The following is a 19,692-nucleotide window of genomic DNA, read 5'->3' as shown; positions in this document are numbered from 1 at the left end:
GAGCTCGGGAAGAGCAACCTGGGTCTTGCAAGTACCTCTAGCTTAACCACTGCACCAGTAGGATTCGAGAACTCCAGTGATCTATGAATACGATTGAGAGGGTGAAGGCTCGTGCATATCACATCAGGGCAATGAAACCTGTTCCAATCAGATTTCTGACTGGAAAATCGTAAGAACATTAGACTCTCATTGCACGCAACACAAGGCAACCTAAATGCTCCTTTTTAAGAATGTGGTTAAGGTGGCCCCCAAGGTTTTTCTCGTACCTGGCATTCCCATTCTCCACAAGACGCTGCTATCATACAGGGAAGTGCTGTGGCCAGCATGCTCATGTCCTGTGGCACTGTCAACCAAAAACTGGTACTCTCGTCGAAATCGCCGCCTAGAAACGAGGCCACATATTCTTACTAAGTCTCTACCGCTCACCTACAAACCTATTCCTCCAAAACCAGTTTTCTAGGAGCTGCAGCCAATGCGGGCTGCGGAAGAAATGGGTGCGAGCTGGTGAGGCTTTTGACCTTCAGTGCATGTGTTGAAAGTCCCTCAACACATACCGGTGGAACGCTGTCCTCAGTTTACATGGTGGCACGTAAGGCTGTCCGCACGCGACAGTTGCGGCCAAGGCCGGCGAAGGTTTTAACGAAGGACGACGATCTAGCGGGCCAGTTGGTTAATTTGGGAATGAGTAAAAGTGCGCATATAGAATGAGACATAAGGCACACATAAGCACATGTTGGAATTCTGCACCTTGTCTGTGCTTCTGTGTGCCTTTCTCTTTGCGCAGTTTTACTCGTTCTTTAACGAGGAAATCGCGGTGTCCCGTGTGTGCTCCCTCTGCACTGGTCGTGGCTCTTTAACTGCCGCTGTTGGCAGCTATCCTGATTTTACCATCGCGCGGTGAAGAAGATGGCGGCCAAGCGGCCAATTTTCTTGAAGTTTTCAACTTCCAAGGGCATAAACTACAAACTTGCACGCAAAGAATCTGCCTCTGGGTAGGGAGGTTCCGACCACAACCACCCGAGTGATGACAGACGTTCTGGAAATAAACAACTGCCAGTGCAGAATATTCTGGCTTACCCAGTTTCCAGATGCAAAGTGGCAAGTGAAACACACTGAGGAAGCAGTGAAGGAATGCGCAGCACTGCTGTGCAAATTTTTAGTAACAATGATGGCACCAATGTTGATTGCACCTGATGACCTTGCCTAACTCTAACAGTACCACAGGTGTAGCTCCGTACTAGCAGGAATGCAATGTGCACAGTTGTGCTGTAAACGGCTACCGCCAGTGGCTTGAATTTTGCCTGGGGCCCGACGAGTACCCTGCATCAAATAAAAGAAAAATACAGTGCTTAATTCTTCTCCTCCTAACAAATGCACAGCTTTGGCACAGAACTTTTAAAAGGTGTAAAGCCACAGTTACTGACTGTCGGGCGCGCGGCCTTATCGCATCCGAACGTAGCCAGAGGAAACGGCCGGTGCGCTGTGTTTCTATGTTGTGTGTGCTTGCCGCTCAGCGGCGACGAATGAGAGATACCCCCCCTCCCGAACAGCAATTACGGGGAAATCATGGGTGTGTGTGTGTGTGTGTGCGGGCCAGTCCTACGTGCTATGGAAACAGCCGCGTGCACTGGCCAAGGAGGGGGCAGTTGGCGCCGGGTACGCGGCTGACGGCCGGGGCCAGATGCTGGCCCCTGCGAAATACTCCGGAGAAGGGTGTCGCCCGATAAGACCAAGGTCTGCGTCTGGGAGAGATGGCGCCTCCGTAATGGCCGTCGGATTCCGGGAGCCAGTGAAGATGCCTTCACAAGGAGCCGACCGAAGGGAACGACGGGGAAGCAAGGACGAGAGAGAGCAAGCTGGAAAGGAGGACTGAGGAGAGAAGAACGGAGAGACGGGTGGTGGATGCTGAGACGAGAGGCCGCATCCCCATGGCAGAGTGGTGTCACCGCAATTGTGAATAGATGTAAATAAATTAGGCACTGTGTAATCTTAATGTTTGGTGTGGTCTGGCTGAATTGGGAGGAGAGGAAAACAAAAAGGGGGGAGGAAGGAACCTCCCTGACTGGCGCAGTTGACAGCATCTCCTGACGGGAAGCGGACCGGCCATGGGACTCATCGAGACGGCAACAAAGGGCCCAGGGCAGAGCGACCACCTCGGGCGTGGACCAGCAGGCCAAGCCATCTCCTATAATGAAGCAGGTTGGTATCTTGTAGGTCCTTCCGCTGGGGACTGTGACAGTTGTGTGAGCGGGGAGGACGGGAACAGACGAGTAGGAGGGAGGCAGATGGAGCTGGTTGTGAACGCTGAGGTAGCACGCGTCAGCGGATGGTCAGGGTTGTCTTTCACCAATGAGATGGCGCTGCTGAAATCGAAACGGAAAATTTCAGAAGCCGAATTGGCAAAGGAAAAATTGCGGTACGAGAGAGAGGTCGGGGAGGCGGTGGCCGGTGTAAAACAAGAGGCGGTGCGTCTGGAGAACGGGCCGGGCGTCGCGGAGCATTTTGAGGTAGGCCAGAGAGCGGTGAAGGCAGACCGCAGACTGGAAGGCTCGAGTGGCGACACTGAGGTTGCAGCTGTGGGACAGGAGGTCGGCCAGAGTGCGGAAAAGGCAGACCGCAGACTGGAAAGTTGGAGTGCTGACACAGCGACCGCGATCGAGAAACAGGAGGCAAGTGTCAATGTGTCAGAGGAGCGCTCTGACGATTTGAAGGAAGCTGATGAAGACTTAGTAGTGGAAGTGTCTGCGCTGCGGCGAGCAGGCTAGCATCCAGGAAAGGTGCGGTCATCGAGGATGTCAGACCTCCGGAGCAACTGCAACCGCAACCGCAGTGTCAGAAGTGGTGACTGCACTGAAGGAGGATAGTGGCAACAAACAGGAACGCGCAGACGCAGCTGCGGCGGTAATGGTCACCGCAGTGGAGCAGACCGGTAGCGCTGGTGCTGAAAGAGGGTACGGCAGGCATACAAATGCTCCAGAGTGCGAGAAGTCCAGGCGCGAGCAAACTGGTGGTGCTACGTCGATGGAGACCGGCGAACACGCGAGAGTGTGCGCTCATGATGAGGTAGCAGGTGAAATTTTGTTTGGCAGTGGAGGCAAGATTGCGGGCCAGCCGTGTGTGCGAATGGCGTCACAGGAGTCGCAACAAGTGAAAACGACGCGACTGGCAAATGAGCCTGAGTGGGCAAGTCACCAGGGTGGCAGAACGACTCAGCTGCGCTTCACAGAAAGGTCCAAGGGGGGAATGCGCGGTCAAAATTGTAACGAGTGTCAGATGGCGCCCTGTCAGAGGCCGTACGACAGGGCATGGCCAATTGCACTAATCGTCAGGAGGTACGCGCCGTGGCAGATGACCAGTAAGGGCAATTGCATTGAACCGACTGACCGCCCTCTGCCACAGGGGGTTTAGAGCACACCGTGGCGTTCGAGATGGCAATTGTGGGCAGGAGATAGCGACGCCAACGCTGACAAGCTGCCGAGGCTTATAGCACCAGCTCCATTGGTAAGGGGAGCGGGGTGAAAGAGGTAACGCCGTTCCCTAGTGCTTTGTTTTAATGGTCGTAGTGCCCGGGAGAGGATCGCGGGACACCAGCCGCACACGGTTGTGGTGTGAGGTGTGATGTGTTCCATGGAGGCACGCATCACAGTGGCGGTGCAGGTGTTGGGCGTGTGCCCTTATCGCATCCAAACGTAGCCAGAAGAAACGGCCGGCGCGTTGTGTTTCTATATGTGTGCTTGCCGCTCAGCGGCGACGGACGAGAGACACCCCCTCCCAAACTGCAATTACGGGGGAATCACGGGTGTGTGTGTGTGCACGGGCCAGTCCTACGTGCCACGGAACCAGCCGCGTGCACTGTCCGAGGAGGTGGCAGTTGGCGCCGGGTATGTGGCTGACAACCGGGGCGAGATGCTGGCCCCTGCGAAATACTCCGGAGAAGGGCGTCGCCCGATAAGACCAAGGTCTGCGTCTGGGAGATGTGGCACCTCCGTAATGGCCGTCGGATCCCGGGAGCCAGTGAAGATGCCTTCACAAGGAGCCGACCGAAGGGAACAATGGGGAAGCAAGGGCGAGAGAGAGCAAGCTGGAAAGGAGGTCCGAGGAGAGAAGAACGGAGAGACGGGTGGTGGATGCCGAGACGAGAGGCCGATGGCAGAGTGGTGTCACCACAATTGTGAATAGATGTAAATAAATTAGGCACTGTGTAATCAGAATGTTTGGTGTGGTCTGGCTGAATTGGGAGGAGAGGAAAACATAATAGAGGAGGGAGGAAGAAACCTGCCTGACTCTGACCATGCCGAAAGAATGAACGCCAAGCTTTTGTAAGCCCACAACAGTTTCTCAGTCATTGAGCAGTGGAAAAAAGTTGCTTGAATAGGAAGAATGTGGTACAGTGATGGTGTGTTTATTGTGGGCAGCAGCATAATAGATGGGTATGTAGGCATGTTGGATTTTAACATCCTGCAGCTGCACACGGGCCATGAAGATGCTGTAGTAGAGCGGATTAATTTCAAGTTCTTTTTAAAGCGCGCTAACACGGCACAGCACATCAGTGTTTTCATATTTTGCTGCCATGAAAATGCTGCCATTGCAACCAAGATTTCATTTTGCGGCCTTTGTATTAGCAGCTGACTGCCATATCTATTGAGCCACTGCGGCAAGTGCACTAGGCAATGTCTCAGTGAATGAAAACTCTGCTATCCAGATTCTTATCTTTTGCCAGTATGGCTGCTTTGTCCCGCCCTACCCGATGGTTACGGCTGTGCATGTGGCCAGTAACTGCATCATCACTGTAGCTGCTCAATGTCACTGTGGTGTTCCCTAGAAGAAACCTGTGCAGGTTTTGAAATGTCTCATATTTTCTTCTTACCTAGTAACTGCAGTCTCATACCTTTTTTCTCTTTTAGCTGACATGCCTGACCAGATTTGGTGTCGTTGAACCCTCAAATAAGTGGTACCATGTGCTACAGCCAAGAAAGCTGAGACAAATATCTATTTAATGTATGCCACGGGGAAGGGGCCACCTACCTGCTGATTCTTCTCTTTTGCTGCAAGACAAAAAAGAATGTCAAATTATATCAACAGCCACGGACTGTACACAGTTACAACATTTGGAGCAGCATATTGGACAAACCATGCTTCCTTCCACACGCATGTATCAACCCCATAAACATACACAGTAAGATCTTGCAAAGACAGCAAAATATGCACTGTCTGAGATCAACAAGCATCAGTCGCAGTTCGCTATAGCCAGATACAACTCAAGAATGAAGCGGCTCTTCCCTGTCAAAGGACCCCCTTCCAGCCAATGGCATCGGCCGATTATCATGAACTACAAGCATGACAATGCAGGGAGCGGTGTGACAATGGAGGTAGGGGACAATCCTTTTTCATCTGCCACTCCATGCATTGTTGTGCTAGAAGCTCATGAGAAACGGTGAATGCCAGTGGCTAGAAGGGGCTCCTTTGATGAGGAAAAGCCGCTTTGTTCTTGAGTTGTATCCGACTATAGACAAGGTTTACTAGGTTCTTTCTAGTCTTCAAGCATTCTGTATCCAAGTGCGTTTGTTATACGCTGAATTAAAAGGCACCTCATGCCATCACACTCTATAACCAGTCATCATCAGTACTATAATGTGTCATTGACAAGACAAAGGTTGTTCTTGGTTCATCAAGCGTCAAGATGGGTGCATGCTTGTTCTCTGTGCCACTGTTTCTAGTGGCCTGGAATCGATGCGATATAACAAAACTCATGGCCACGAAAACACAAGATTATAAAGGTTAAGCATGATTACGAAAACACAATGCCACACTTACACGAAAGGGCGACTCTGCACGCGATCGCTGCTGCCGGGAAGGGGGGCGCTTCTATTGTTGCCCACGGGATCCCATTGACTGCGCCGGGAGAGAGGTGGTGGAAGAGGGGCTGGCCTTGAGCTCGCATGCTGGACGGAGGATGAGCACAGAGCTTGCTCTGGTAGTGCAAGCCGCAGAGAAGCTGCGATGACATCCGGCCGAGTTACCTGCAGGACTCGCAGGGCAGCAGCGACATCAACCTGCGTTGGCATGGCCGAGTTGCCTGTGCCAGAGATCATGGCATTAACCTTGCCTCGTGCTCCAGCCCCCTTCTCTGGGTGGGTCTTGTCATAATGCAGCTGGCCGGCCACATGCGTCTTCCAGTGTATGACTAGGGTGCCACAGACAGGGCAAAGGGAACGCAGCTCTGCCTGCGAGTAGGTCGCCTTCGGTTCGTAGGGGTGACGTTCTTCGAGGGTCAAGCCATGAAAAGGCTTGTCCACGGAGGCAAGTGGCTGACCCCGCTCTGGCCGCGGCTGCTTGTACCAGCTTTCACGCGACACGTACGAGATCGGCACCTCTCCCATCTGCACCGTCCACGTGCTCACGCTACGATTCGACAGCCGGCCGCACTCACTGCTGCCACGATACGAAGAACCTCCACCGTTGCGCGCGCAGCGTCGAACACTCGGAAGCTTCCGGTAGGTGCCGTTCGATGTCGAATCCCTCGAAGCCTCCGGTTTCCCGGTTCTCTTGGTGGTACGCCGCACGGCGGCCGTGCGCCGTGACACGACTGGTGGACGCGTGGGCCGACGCCTGGGCTCCACTCGCGTGGTCTGCCTCGCCGCTAACCGCTCTTTGGCGGCACGAACAAGAGCGGCAGCCGCCGTGGTCGCACTTTCCGGCCTCATTGCAGCCTTCCTTGGGGAGCGGAGACGCACGACGAACCGCCTGGGGGTCCGCCCGCCGGATCTGAGGCCGCTGTGCCTTGAGGAACAGCCTTGGTGGGAATAGCTCGGCTATACCTGCGAGGGAAGAAATGAGCGCAGCACAAGCAAGTGAGCTGAGAAAGCGCTCTTCCACCACCGAAGCATTTCACTCTGTCCGTACCTTTGCTGGAACACGCAAGTCGAACACGTAATCGAGATGTAAATGCGGAGCAAGCCGGCGTATTTTCTGCGGCAAGGGTCTGTCGGAAATTGGTGGATTTATGGGTGTCGTTAAACAATCATATAAGGAAGCACGCCGAGGAACAGAAGAAAGCCCGCCGTTAATGTATGTAGATGTACGAGCGTCCTACCTGGATTTCGCTGCTTGACAGAATAGGCTCAATTATTGACGAGGCAGAAGACACGTTTAATACTGCGATAAGACATACAGAACAAGCTGCTCTGCAGGACACACGAGCCTTTTTCGATCAAAAATATTTTGAAAAAAATCGTGCACACCGGTTCAAGAATTCAACGTTGCAGTCGGTTGACAATGGAAGCGTCCGTCTAAAATATCACGAGCACGGAAGAAGAACGCACTCAATCGTGCTAGCGCGCGCTAGGCAGAAGACACGTTTAATACTGCGATAAGACATACAGAACAAGCTGCTCTGCAGGACACACGAGCCTTTTTCGATCAAAAATATTTTGAAAAAAATCGTGCACACCGGTTCAAGAATTCAACGTTGCAGTCGGTTGACAATGGAAGCGTCCGTCTAAAATATCACGAGCACGGAAGAACGCACTCAATCGTCCTAGCGCGCGCTACGCGAGACAAGCGCATCAAGGGCTTGTCGCTTGGATTGAGAGTGGCTTGGTGTGGCTACGAGTATAACGCCGGCGTTATTTAAAGCATTTTGTTACCAAAATTATTTGTTGTTATTAATGCCTCAGATTGTTTTTATCATTAATACAAATTGATTTGAAAAGTTTAGATCGCTGCTTGGCTTTTCTGGATGGTCTCGCTTTTGTCGCGGAGGAAGAGGAGGAGGAGGAATATATAATATTTAAGAAACGAACAGAGGACAACAGTAACAACAATAAAATGTCCTCAAGGGTGGGCCAGGTGGGCTCCTACTTGTCCAAGAGTTCGCGGGCCTGGACTTCACGGAGAGCTCCGTCCACTAGACTTGTTTGGCCAGCTGGTTGAGCAGCTTGTAGAGCTGCCTCCCATGCAGGATGGGATTGGGTGGATTGGGTATGGGGGGCGGGGGGGGGGGGGGAGGGAGGGGGGACTGCTGTAGGTTGGGGCATGGTTGAGGCATTCCCACAGGTAGTGCATGAGGGGGGGGGGCCTTGACCACCCCACATGTTGAGCAAAGGGGGAGAGTCAAGGTACGGTGGTAGCGATGAAGGAGGTAAGATCGTGGCCTCAGCGATTAAGCACGGCGCGCTGCCGGTGTTAATCACGGAGGTCACGCTGAGATGCAGCAGTGTCTGCAGTTGCCACTATAACTTTTCCGTCAAGTTTCTGGGGCCTTAATTCCTCTCAATCCTAGGTCACGGCGACGGCTTTTCGACCGAGCGAGCTGTGTACGCTATCACGTAAAACGGCTGGGAGCTTCTTATCGTACGTCATGTAATACAAGATTTACATTGCGTCCTACCGGTCCTACCATTGGCCCAACGCGGGTGCGACCGTAGCTACAGAGGAGCCAGGCGTTGGTAATAATAATAATAATAATAATAATAATAATAATAATAATAATAATAATAATAATAATAATAATAATAATAATAATAATAATAATAATAATAATAATAATTGGTTTTTGGGGAAAGGAAATGGCGCAGTATCTGTCTCGTATATCGTTGGACACCTGAACCGCGCCGTAAGGGAAGGGACAAGGGAGGGAGTGAAAGAAGGAGGTGCCGTAGTGGAGGGCTCCGGAATAATTTCGACCACCTGGGTATCTTTAACGTGCACTGACATCGCACAGCACACGGGCGCCTTAGCGTTTTTCATCCATAAAAACGCAGCCGCCGCAGTCGGGTTCGAACCCGGGAACTCCGGATCAGTAGTCGAGCGCCCTAACCACTGAGCCACCGCGGCGGGAGGCGTTGGTACGACCATGGAACCATGGCGCGAGCAGAAAACGAAACCGTACGCACGAACTGAAATATGGTGCGTTTGCAGCCATGTCAAATCAAAGTCTATCCAGGTCAATCTAAACAAAAACTGTTGTTTTGAATCGTTTTAAATGGATGTAGACGCCAGATCATACATCGTTTCTTGCGGCCTGTTTCGTGGGATTAATTTATGAAATAATTTTCGTCATGTCCCATGAAATTATGCGGGCAAAGAGCCTTTCGCTCATTACAGGGGCACGCTAGAGTTCGAAGTTGTCGCTAAGATCTCTACTCGCTGCTAGGAAGGGCGGGAGCCGCGATGTGAAGACCGAGTCCTTGGCTTCCCTAAGAAAAGAGACGATCATGAAAACTTATCAAGTTGTCCACGGTGGTAGTGGCAGCTTGTGCCAACGGTGACAAAAATCGAAGTGCGTGACTTGTGAGCGGTGATGCGCGAACTGAAAAAATCGATGCCCCGTCGGTGACCGCGTCGGGTGGTGTGCTTCCACGAATCCTGGATGAGACTGTGTGGCCGTGATCGAAATTTTCGCGTGGTCAGAGTGTTCCGGTCGTGGCATCCGCGATGTAGGTCATGGTTGCGTCGAACACGCAGCAACGGCGACCTTTCATCGCGCGCGCCCGTGATGTCAAGTTCGTCTTGAGACCTGCGTGGTGTTTTTTTTTCTGTGATTTGCCCTGAAGTGCATTCGCGATGGGGATTTTAATTGCGGTGTTGTTTTCAACAGTGTCGTGTTGTGTCTAATTTGAGGTCAACTGTGTGTGCGCGATGGAAGTTGTCGACGATATTCCGACGCTCGTCACAAAACTGTGCGCTTTGGTGGCCAGCGGCGCGAAATCTGACGTGCCTGTCAAAGAACTGAGGAAGCTTGCCTTCTCCATCCTGCTCAAGCTCGACAACCGGCCGAGAACATCTTGCGGTTAGTTTTCATTCCGCGGTAACCTGGCTATCTCATGTTTGTAATGGAATTTCTAACGCGATAGCTGTGATTAACGAGTAGTCTATTTTCATTTGTAAAATGGAACGTTATTGTTAACTATAGCGCGGAATTTGCGATTCCTTTGCTCTGCTTAACTGTTGGCTGAAAGGAGTCTCCTACGAGTAGGGTGCATGTTTTCCAGGTATAACTAAATCTGACCGGATTCTTGTACTCTGACGATATTTAATCAAAGTCGGGCACAGCCGATTTCTGTCCGCGACGATGACTTCAAGAAACTAGCTTGCAAATTTAGAAAACTGGGCTACCACGTGGGAAAGAAAAAGCGGATATCTAGCACTGCTTGTCATCTGCTGCTTGTCTTTTTTCAAGGGCAAGTTCAGTAAGCGCCTACTCGAAGCGGGTCACCAGGACAAGCACTATCTGTGCTGATGACTACCGTGCTCGAACGCTGTTAGGCATTTCTAGTGTCAGTTGTCATATTGAAAGAATGTTTATAGGCAAGAAGGTTTAACAGAGCCGACTAAATCCTCTGCTTGAAAATGGCCATTTTTGTGGTAAAGATATTGTAATGAATGAGAAAAATCTCCTCAGGGAAAGAGTTGCTTGCTGCAATCTACCTGCCCTGTATAGGTAGGTTTTGGAAATGATAAACAAGAATAAGCATTTATTATGACCCACATCAAAATGAGTGCTCATGGCTAAATTTATTTGTTAGTCAGAAAAACAGCATGGAAAAACTTAGAGGAGTATTGACACCTAATTTTGGTGGCATGTTTTCTTCTCTACAATGATGTGGAAGACATTACCACACATGAATCACCATGTGGTATTCACCTAGGGCCTCTAAAGTAATTTATAATCGTATTTTTTCTGTCATGCTGTTTTGGTTTCAACAGCCGAACGATGGCTGTGGCGTCACAGAGTGGTTTTACGTCACGTGAGGCATGGAGAAACGTCGATATAGTCGCTGCTTCATTGTTTTAATCCACTAAAGTGCTGAAGGCAGCCTTTCTCAAGAGCCAGAATGACAACAAATGTGGAAGCAGGGATTGTATTGCAGTTTTTTCATCCCTCATTTGGCAAAACTCCTCATTACATTGCAGTCCTCATTCGGCTGTTGAAACCGAAACAGCAGGAGAAAGAAATTCGATTATAAATTATTGTGCGGTCATAGGAGAGTACCAGGTGGTAATCCATGCATAACAATGTCTTGCGCATCATTACAAACAGGAAAACACGCACCCAAAAGTTAGGTGTCTATATTCCTTTAATAGAGCAATCCCTTTAATAACAAACTGCCTTCCATCTGAACGTAAAAATAGTGCAGTTTTTGCCGCCAGTACTGTTGAGAATAAAATGTAAAAACGGGGGTCCCTACATATGAGGCATTGACAAGTGCCAGTGTATTGACATGGACGTGGAGGAAACGTTTTGATCTTGATCCTGTTAGGGTTTTAAAGTAACCTTGTGTTTCATGATTTGATGTGTGAAAAGTGTGCTGAATACCTTTTGTCAGAGTTGCAAAATGTATTAAAAAGAAAGACCATTGCTTGTTGAATATCCTTCAGATAGATTTTTCAAGAGGCTATCTGCATCCACAGAGGTAGCGATAAATGTCAACCATTCAATGCTTCCAAGGCTTTCACTCTCCTCTCATCATTCCTGCTTCTCTACAAACTGGCTGTTGTCAGTGACACCACAAGGTGCTCCCATCATAGAGCTTCTTAATATTACTTAGAGGGAAAGCTATTACCACCATCTATGTGAGTTTCTTAAAGAGCACTTCAACCACCATTAGAATGCCGGGAAGATGATGTTTCTTATTTGGCTTGGCTAATGCTTGTCCAGAAAAGTGGATTTTGATTCCTGCTGCAGCGGTCGAATTTCGATGAAGGCAAAATTCTAAAGGCCATGTACTGTGCAATGTCAGTACACGTTAAAGAACCCCAGGTGGTCGAAATTTCCAGAGCCCTTCACTACAGTGTCTCTCATAGCTTGAGTCGCTTTGGGACGTTAAACCCTCATAAAACCAAATTTTGTCCTCTAGTCAGCACCTTAAAAAAGTTAAATCCCTCACTCTCTCCTTGGCTTCTATGACTGCTCACTTCTCGTGTTTTCTCATTTGACCTGAGCAAATGTTTGGTCTGTTAGCATTTACCAAAATGTATACATCTCAAGTCTGGGCGTTCCCATGAATGTGAACACACTCACACACACAAAAAAACTCATAAGTTGGTTACCACTGCATGGCATGATATTCAGCAATAGCTGTTACGGTATTTTTCTTTTGCGATATTTTGAGGTAAATAATTTTGAGGTAAATAACCCTCTGGTTACAGCGACTGCAACTGCTACTACTACTACAACACCTCTAACCGAAAGAATGGGCCTTTAACAGCTATCGCTGCAAGATTTGCAGCTGTAAGCCTAACAGTTTTTTTCTCGATAACCTTTCTGCGTACTTTGTGCTACAGGTCTCTATGCCTTAAGAAGCATGCAGAAACAGTGTCTTATGATGCATACTTATTTAAATACGTACATGACAAATTACCGTGTTTAAAGTAAAGTTACAAATAAACTCGCAGTGAACCATATGAAACTTGTGGTGTTTGAGCTTTGGGAGTAGGAAACTGATTTAGTAAAGTGGAGAGTTTGAGCTAGTTGGTACATTGTTTGACTACAGACATAGCACCTTGACAAGGGACGAAGAGGGAGGACAGGTGCTACTAACAACTGAAAGTTTATTGGAAAAGAAATGGATAGCATACACTCAATCTGCAACCAAGGAGAGTATGTGCTTCGCCCAAACAAGATACAGGATGCCTTACTGATAGGAATCAAGATACATAATTTCACAGCCATAGATAAGAACAGAAGGAGTGTTCGCGCTTGTCCTTCTTCTTCATCCCTTGTCACGGCGCTGTGTTTGTAGTCAAAGAGTGAAACTGATTTAGACAGTGGAATAAACTTGGAAGGCTACTCAGTGTGCCCCTATTGCTGAAAAAGTCTTGAAAAAGAGACCACATGGAAGGGCACTGGGTGCTCTCGGACTTCTAGTGGCACTTAGTCTGGAGCATCGATGTGTTCTTGAAAATCATCATAAAAGACAAATGAGCATTATGATGTGCGCAGGGTGTGACAAAGATATATATATATATTATAATGGGGCTCTAATCTCCCATTTTGATTTGTTCATTCTGGTCAACAAGTCAGTTTCTGCAGTCAGGCTGTTTTGACACCCGTGTTGAAGATGCTTTGAAATGCCATTTTTTTTTGCTTCAGGAGGCGATGTGTGGAATGCAGCCGTGGAAGATCGTATCGTGGCCAAGGCCTTTGAAATGCAGCTGCAGTCAAGACACCAGGATGCACTGCGGCTCAGGGCATGCCTTGCCCAGCTCAGAGGAGGCCGTCAACATTGCTCCAGTTAGTGTAACTGTTGTGAATTTGATATGTGCTTTGCTTTCTGCTGCTTGTGAGATGTGTTTTTTTTTTCTTGCGATAAAGATTTCTTGCAGAAATTTCATTAGACAATCTATTTACCCTCTCCAGCCTTTGTCTTCTCACATTGACTTCAGGGTGCCAAGTGATCATTAAAATTGGGAAATGGGGATGACGCTTCTTTGTTTATTCTACATACCTTCAAGGTCTGTGTCATTTTTGAGGGAAATGGCAGAAATAAAAAAAGAAAGAAAAAAGTCAACAAGAAGCAGCAAGACAATGTAAAAAAAAGCATAGTCACTTTTTGTTACGCAAATGCAGGAAAAGGCACCAAATCTACATGTCAAAAGTATAAGAGGAAAGGAATGACTCTTTAAAAACTATGCCCGGAAAAAAAAAAGTATGCAGTAAAACAGAATATGGAACAGTGACACACAATTGAAAAATACAAAACTGCATAACACATCAGAAATCAGTAGCACTTAAAAAAAATAATTAAAGAGCAGCGTGATGAAACAGTGGGCATGAACAAGTAGAAAGAGAAGAAGGCGGCATGCCGACACAAACAAGTTATTTGAGAGCGGGCAGCCAAGGCCTATGAATAAGCTGAATGCAGTGACTGAGGGTGGCTATCTTTGTCTCGTGTTTTATCTCATTGGAGTGTCCTTAAGTATCATTGTCTGATCATCCTCTGGTTATTGTATATAGTGGTTTTGGCAAGCCAGGCACAAGATGACACAAGACATGGCAGTTATGTCAATTAATTACTAGTGTGAACCCTCTGTACAGTGCTGCTGCCTGCATTGCCATCTTCTCACACAGCCAGTAAAATGAAAAACAAAAAACTATCATCGAAGGGAAGGATAATGAAAAGGTGCATGCCAGCAGCAATCAGTAAACACTATCTCATCCTGATGCTACATGACAGATACCTTACTGACACGCTCCCACTTTGTTGGATACCGCTGCCAGCTGAGATGACATATACTGATTGCAGATATGCTTGTTGTTTTGGTCATTCTATTACTGATAGATTAGAAGTAGATAGTTAGCAGACAGCGAGTTGCTTTTTACTTTTAGTAGCTCACTTTCTGAGTGGGCAGGGCATGTAATGCGAAGGCAAGATAGCTGATGTTCTTTTAAGGTAACAGAGTGGATTTCAAGAGAGGGCACACATAGCAGGGGGAAGCAAAGAGCTAGATGGGCAGATGAGACGAGAAAGTCTGCGGGGATAAGGCGGCAGACAGCTAGCTCAGGATAGGGTTAACTGGACGACAATGTGAGAGACATTTGTTCTTCAGTGGGCGCAATTAGGCTGATGGTGATAGTGATAAGCATTTGCATGCTAAAAAGAATAGTAAGGCTGTTTGAGTGCCGATGTTTTTCCGGTTTGGCTGAGAGTGTTGTGGCGTTGAATGTGTCCGTTTTTGAGCTCTTGTGCTCTTGTCTTCTTGTCTTCTTCACGCTCAGCCCATGGCAACCAGCCCAGTTTTTTAAGATGCTCATGTGTTGGAGCAGCGGGGTGCGACCAAAGGCAGTTACGTCACTCACGCTTACTTGCTTGCAGTGGAAGTCCAAGCATGCCTGGAGTTTCTTCTTCACATGGCTGACACTGGCCCCGCAAGGCGTGAAGCGAGGCGTCGTCTCTTTGAGCTGCCTCCCCTTGCCTCTGGGAGCACACAGGCGAGGACCTTCATGACTCTTGTATCTGTTTGTGCATTTTTGGTGCAGTGATTGGAGGCATAGGGCACCTATGTGGAGGTCTCTTGTGATAACCACTGGAGTGACTTGTTTGTGTCAGTTACTAGGGGCGCATGCTGAATGACAGCTGACGGACAGAGCTTGTCTTAACGTTGAAAACAATACTTATTCTCAGCTCATGAGGAATGATGGAAGGAACCAGCTGTGAACTTGCAAAAGGTCAGGTGAGACAGACATAAGGCTACCAACATTTCTGGTGATGTTGTGTTGAGTAACTTGAGTTGAACTATATCGCGTGATTGAGGGTCTAAACCGACAAAGTGCCACGGTATGCTTAAAAATTGGTAGGCAGGGAACTTACATAATTTTCAGCAGTCTGAGAACAGAACAACAGTTTGCAATAGCTGGTGAGGTACTGGACGTTGTAAAAGAGTAATCTGGGCCAGCTAGTGACCAGAGGTGTGGGCTGTTAGAATGAAATTATTGGGAGATCAATAACGTGTAGAAGTGCATTTTTCAGTCACTCTCAAGTCATGAAGAACAGCTTACTGATATTCCCCCAAAGAAAATTATATAACAATTGTTTCTTGCCAGTACTTGCTTATGCGGCTGAAATTTAGAGGCTAGCATAAACGCTTGAAGTCAGTAAATTAAGGACAGTGCAGTGAAAAATGATAGAGTGGCATTAAGAAACTGGGAAAAACCAGCATAGATTAGAGAACAGCCTTGAATTAGTGATGATGTAGTGGAAACTGAGGGGAGGACATGGACATGGCCAGGACATGTAATGTGGAGTGTAGGCTATTGATGCTCAGTTAGAGTGACTGAGTGGACTCCGAGGTAATAAAGACATAGCTGGGGGTGGCGTAGAGTAAAATGGGTAGGCGAAATTGAGAAATTTGCAGGAATAGGATGGTTAGGGCTGATATTCTAAGGTTTGATATCCTCCAAGCTACTTCCATACACAGTTAGGTCACTGCATTGCTGCAAAAGTGCAAGCAGAGTTTTCTGGATGTTGTTTCTGTCAGTATTTCGTGTCTGCCTGTGTCTTGCCCAGGTACTTTTCCTGTTGCTATCGTCTTCCTTCACTCTCGAGCTGTATTGTGTCCCATGTAGGTTACCATCACTGAACAAGTGAGAAATCATTGAGCTACGCTTAGCTCACCTAATTGGAGAGATTAACACTCTCATAATGGAGATTCCCCTGAAATGCTTTACTTTCACTCATGGTTTGCATCGTGTGTCTGAAGTCCTGGGATGTTGCAAAATTGTTTCAAGTCTCATGCTGAACAACTGTTTTTCCATTTTTCTTTTTTACTTTCTGCAGGTTCCAGCACCCATATGCCTGGTTCCTGGTGTCCCCGCTTTTCCTGAGTACTCAAGGTGAGTTGTAAAAATCACCACTAGTCCTCAAGCCATGCCTCAGAACGTTAAGGTAGCAGTCTTTGGGCCCTGCTTAGCGAGCAGTAAGCATCTGTTTCATACACCCTCTGTTGATGTTTGCTAGAAGGTTTAAGTTAGCTAGTTTAGTTAGTTTAAGTTGCCAGAAGGTTAAACAAGCTAGAGGCACCGGTTTGTACCTCTAGGAATGCACAATCAAGGGGAATGCACAATCAAGCTCAATAGACAGACCTATGTTTCTGGTTAGCAATTAGGTCATCTTTACGGAAGAAAGAACATTTATAAGCCAGAAAGTGATACAAAAATGAAAGACCTTTAGTGACATCTCAGGTGTACTTAGGGTAATTGGGCGTCGTCACATGTATTTTTTTGCCAGCCATGATTGGGTAGTCGCTTTCGTTTGAAACAATGTTTTGACAAGTCATTAGCATTGGAATAGGATGAAAATGGCACATTTTGCACTGAACAATATGGTTGTTTGAAGTGCCACTAATTTTGCATACTGCGTACTTATTCAGCCAGCATGAGACCGTTGTGCACAACAACTTGAGACATGTAAGCCAAGACCAAGGCTTCAGTGACATCCAGGCTCTTTCGAAATGGCTGAGCTACCATGCTCGGAGAGTCTGTATACAGCGTATGTCAGGAAGAATTTAAACGGAACATGCGACACAGAGTAGGTGATGCCATCTACTGATATACATTTCATCAACAGATATTGCCGCTTTATTGGTTCAAGCGTTATGATATTTCTCAGCCTGCCAAATTTTTCTCGTATTTGTCTAAAGCCCTGGAAATCCTGTCATAAAAATGACTTAGATTTTTCGTGTTTTGGGGAAGGGGGGGGGGGGGGGGGTTGTAAATGGGAAAAGAAATTCAGGATTTTCTTTGCAATTCTGTGGGCAACAGATCCAGAATTAGTGTATCTCAGTTTATGAATAGTGCGTTACAAAAAAAGATATTCATTGAGGAGGTCACTTGTGGAGTTCGCTGACCTTTCTGCGAACTCGTTGGTCTTGTGTTCTCAAGGAAGGCCGCTCCAGTGGGGTCGGAAGTCCCCAACAAAGGGGCCCGTCCCGTCCCTGCCTCCCCTTCGTGCGGCGGACGGCCTCGTTTACGCCGCGCCGTCACGGGGATGACCCTCCGGGAAAAACGCTAACCATGTACAGCTGTCGACATGTGGTTGTTAAGGGGTTGACGAGGCTTCGGGGGCGCACGAGATACGGCTGAGTATTAGCCGAGTGACCGGAAACCCACTATTCCCGTAACGACTGTGTTCGTCTCGCGCGGTGTATTCTGTAAACACTTTAGGGATCGTTTTGTCGCGTGTGCGAAAGAGATAGGAAAGTGGTAACGGCTGGGCCGTGGGTGCCGTGAGAGAGGGTGGTCGCGTTTGTGCTGTTTGTGTATTTGATTGCAACCTCTCCTTTCCCAAATGTTTAATCAGCAGTCTTTCCCCAATCTGTGATTAGTTGGCGGAAACCTTATTTTCCTTTCCCTGACCACTGATTGGTGAGGGGTGTCGTTTGTTATCTTATTGGTTGCTGTCCCCGCTAAGGGCGGAGACAGAGGGTTTAAAACCAAGCGCTCTGGGTTGAGCGGGGGCTGAATTCGTCTGATCCACGATTTAGTCATGTAAATAGTTTTCTCCTTGCTTTGTTTCTTCTCGTTTTTTACCTATGTTGTAAATAAATAGTTAACCTTCTCCTTTCCTTGAGTAATGTGAATGTTTGCGAGTAGAACCACCGGGTCATCAAGAAACCCCGATTTCATCATCAAGTAGTTTCCTCTCATCGCCACCGGAAGGGGAAACTCAACTGGCGCAGTCGACACGATCGCAACTGGCGCAGTCGACACATGATCGTAACTGGCGCAGTCGACACAGGATCGCAACTTCTTTCTACTCAAGGCATTGGACGGAAGGTGAGAAGAACAAGTCGGTGGACAAGCTGTTTGTCCTAAAGGAGAAAACATGAAGCTGCGTCGAAAGACGACGTCGAGAGCTTCAGGTCACGGGTCGAGTTCGAGAGGACGTCGGAGGCTCAAGTCAGCTAGGAACTGAAGGAGCCGGGCAACAACAAGCCATCGAGGGTTCGAGTCAGCGAGCTGCTGAAAAGAACCAGGCGTCCACATCGAACGGGTTCGAGTCAGCGAGCTGCTGAAAAGTAACCAGGCGACCAAGTCAAGCCAGTCACACGAGGCAGAAGTCAGCGAGCTGCTGAGAGATCCAGAGCTCAAGTCGTCCGCATCGAGGAGCCTGTCGTCATCACGGAGGACGACGAGATCACCGGGGCAGAGAGCAACCAGTAACGTAGGAGACCTTTCTGCTTTCTCCGAATTCACCATGTCGGTGTAGTGTTTATGTGCTAGAAACGATAGCGCGGAAAACGGAGATGGCTGCTGTACGGTATGATCAGGAGGGCAGGATGCGATGCATTGAGCAGGAGGAGGCTGAACAGCTAAGTGAAATTGAAAATTTGAAACTGCAAATTGAGCTGGAAACGAGAAAATTGGCACAAATGCAGATGAAATTAAGGCAGGGGACGAAAGTCGATAGCGAGGCCTTATTCGCAGCAGTTCAATGTTTTAACTGCATGAAATTTGGGCATTCGATGATTGAGTGTTCGAAAAAGCAAGAACAAGATATTCCCGCGGTGAGGAGAGAGGTGTGCGAGCTAGTAGCTCAGGTGGAGGTACCGGCGCCTGATAAACCAAGTTCCCAGTCGGAGATGGCTGTTGATAAGGTCAGTCAACCAGATAGGGTAGACGATCTGGCATGCCGCAACTTGGAATCCGAAGGTCAAAATTCTGAAGCCTGTGTGGATTCAGGGACCGAAATTACAAAATGGCAGTGTGCGGCTCTCCAAAGAGCACAAGCTGATCTAACGTTGTGTGCCGTGCCAGAACAGATCGCTGAAGGCATAGAGGCGTTAGTCACACCTGTGAAGCATTCGCTGTCAGAGCGAGCACATATAGAGCAGACCAAAGAGGGGCAGGAGTGTACTTCTCGTGAACAAGCGTTCAGCGCTGCCCAAGAGCAGGTCGGCGCTAGCTCTGAGGCAGCGGGAACGCGCGAGGAAGATGTAAATCAGGATCTGATAGCGGGCACACTCCTTGCAGGTGATGGTAAGCTAGCTGCCAAAAATGAGTTGGTTAGCAAGCTGGAGCTGACACTGTGCGCAGTGACAGCAGATGTAGCTGCAGGTGTAGGGAAGTTGATAACACTTGAGACGCCCGCGCTGCTAGAGCAGCCAGAAAAGGTGCAGCTGCAGGAAGAAAATGAGAAAGCTGATGTCAAAGAGCATTTCAAAATTCCGCACGAATCCGTTAGTGACAAACCT

At 48.3% G+C, this 19,692-nt stretch overlaps 2 protein-coding genes across 8 annotated transcripts in view; one reads left to right on the top strand and one right to left on the bottom strand.

Moving 5' to 3' along the window:
- Nucleotides 1–1,124: 1,124 nt before the first annotated feature.
- Nucleotides 1,125–7,607, bottom strand: LOC144107177 (uncharacterized). Of its 6 annotated transcripts, XM_077640176.1 has the most exons (5): nt 7,094–7,553; nt 6,904–6,982; nt 5,815–6,818; nt 5,026–5,045; nt 1,125–1,320 (listed from the first exon to the last, which is right to left on the bottom strand). In XM_077640176.1, exons 3-5 carry the CDS (start codon nt 6,702–6,704, stop codon nt 1,277–1,279), a joined length of 954 nt encoding a protein of 317 aa, XP_077496302.1. In that variant the 5' UTR covers nt 6,705–6,818; nt 6,904–6,982; nt 7,094–7,553; the 3' UTR covers nt 1,125–1,276. The 6 variants fall into 6 exon arrangements, with proteins under 6 accessions (XP_077496302.1, XP_077496305.1, XP_077496304.1 ...); XM_077640179.1 differs by lacking the exon at nt 6,904–6,982 and having other exon boundaries at nt 7,451–7,607; XM_077640178.1 differs by lacking the exon at nt 6,904–6,982 and having other exon boundaries at nt 7,094–7,444.
- A 1,345-nt stretch (nt 7,608–8,952) lies between these two features.
- The window catches only part of Grip163 (gamma-tubulin complex component 6), a 52,235-nt gene continuing 41,495 nt past the window's right edge, over nt 8,953–19,692 (top strand). Inside the window, exons 1-4 of one of the 2 annotated variants that reach the window (XM_077640851.1) lie at nt 8,953–9,790; nt 13,094–13,234; nt 14,817–14,932; nt 16,278–16,333. In XM_077640851.1, the coding sequence (XP_077496977.1) occupies nt 9,640–9,790; nt 13,094–13,234; nt 14,817–14,932; nt 16,278–16,333 (464 nt within the window). In that variant the 5' untranslated portion in view covers nt 8,953–9,639. The remainder of the gene's footprint in view (nt 9,791–13,093; nt 13,235–14,816; nt 14,933–16,277; nt 16,334–19,692) is intronic. The other variant, XM_077640850.1, reaches the window with a different exon arrangement.

The sequence above is a fragment of the Amblyomma americanum genome, chromosome 10 (assembly GCF_052857255.1).
Source record: "Amblyomma americanum isolate KBUSLIRL-KWMA chromosome 10, ASM5285725v1, whole genome shotgun sequence".
NCBI classification, from domain to species: domain Eukaryota; kingdom Metazoa; phylum Arthropoda; class Arachnida; order Ixodida; family Ixodidae; genus Amblyomma; species Amblyomma americanum.
This window is presented reverse-complemented; position numbering and strand designations above follow the sequence as displayed.

What these genes read in the sequence shown, in the direction of transcription:
- LOC144107177 (XM_077640179.1), bottom strand. Translation starts at nt 6,704, where the DNA reads ATGAGGCCGGAAAGTGCGACCACGGCGGCTGCCGCTCTTGTTCGTGCC. An exon ending in GTGCAGAGTCGCCCTTTCGT is followed by an intron (nt 5,046 to 5,814) that starts GTAAGTGTGGCA and finishes TTTGTCTTGCAG; the next exon opens with CAAAAGAGAAGAATCAGCAG. An exon ending in CAAAAGAGAAGAATCAGCAG is followed by an intron (nt 1,321 to 5,025) that starts GTAGGTGGCCCC and finishes TATTTGATGCAG; the next exon opens with GGTACTCGTCGGGCCCCAGG.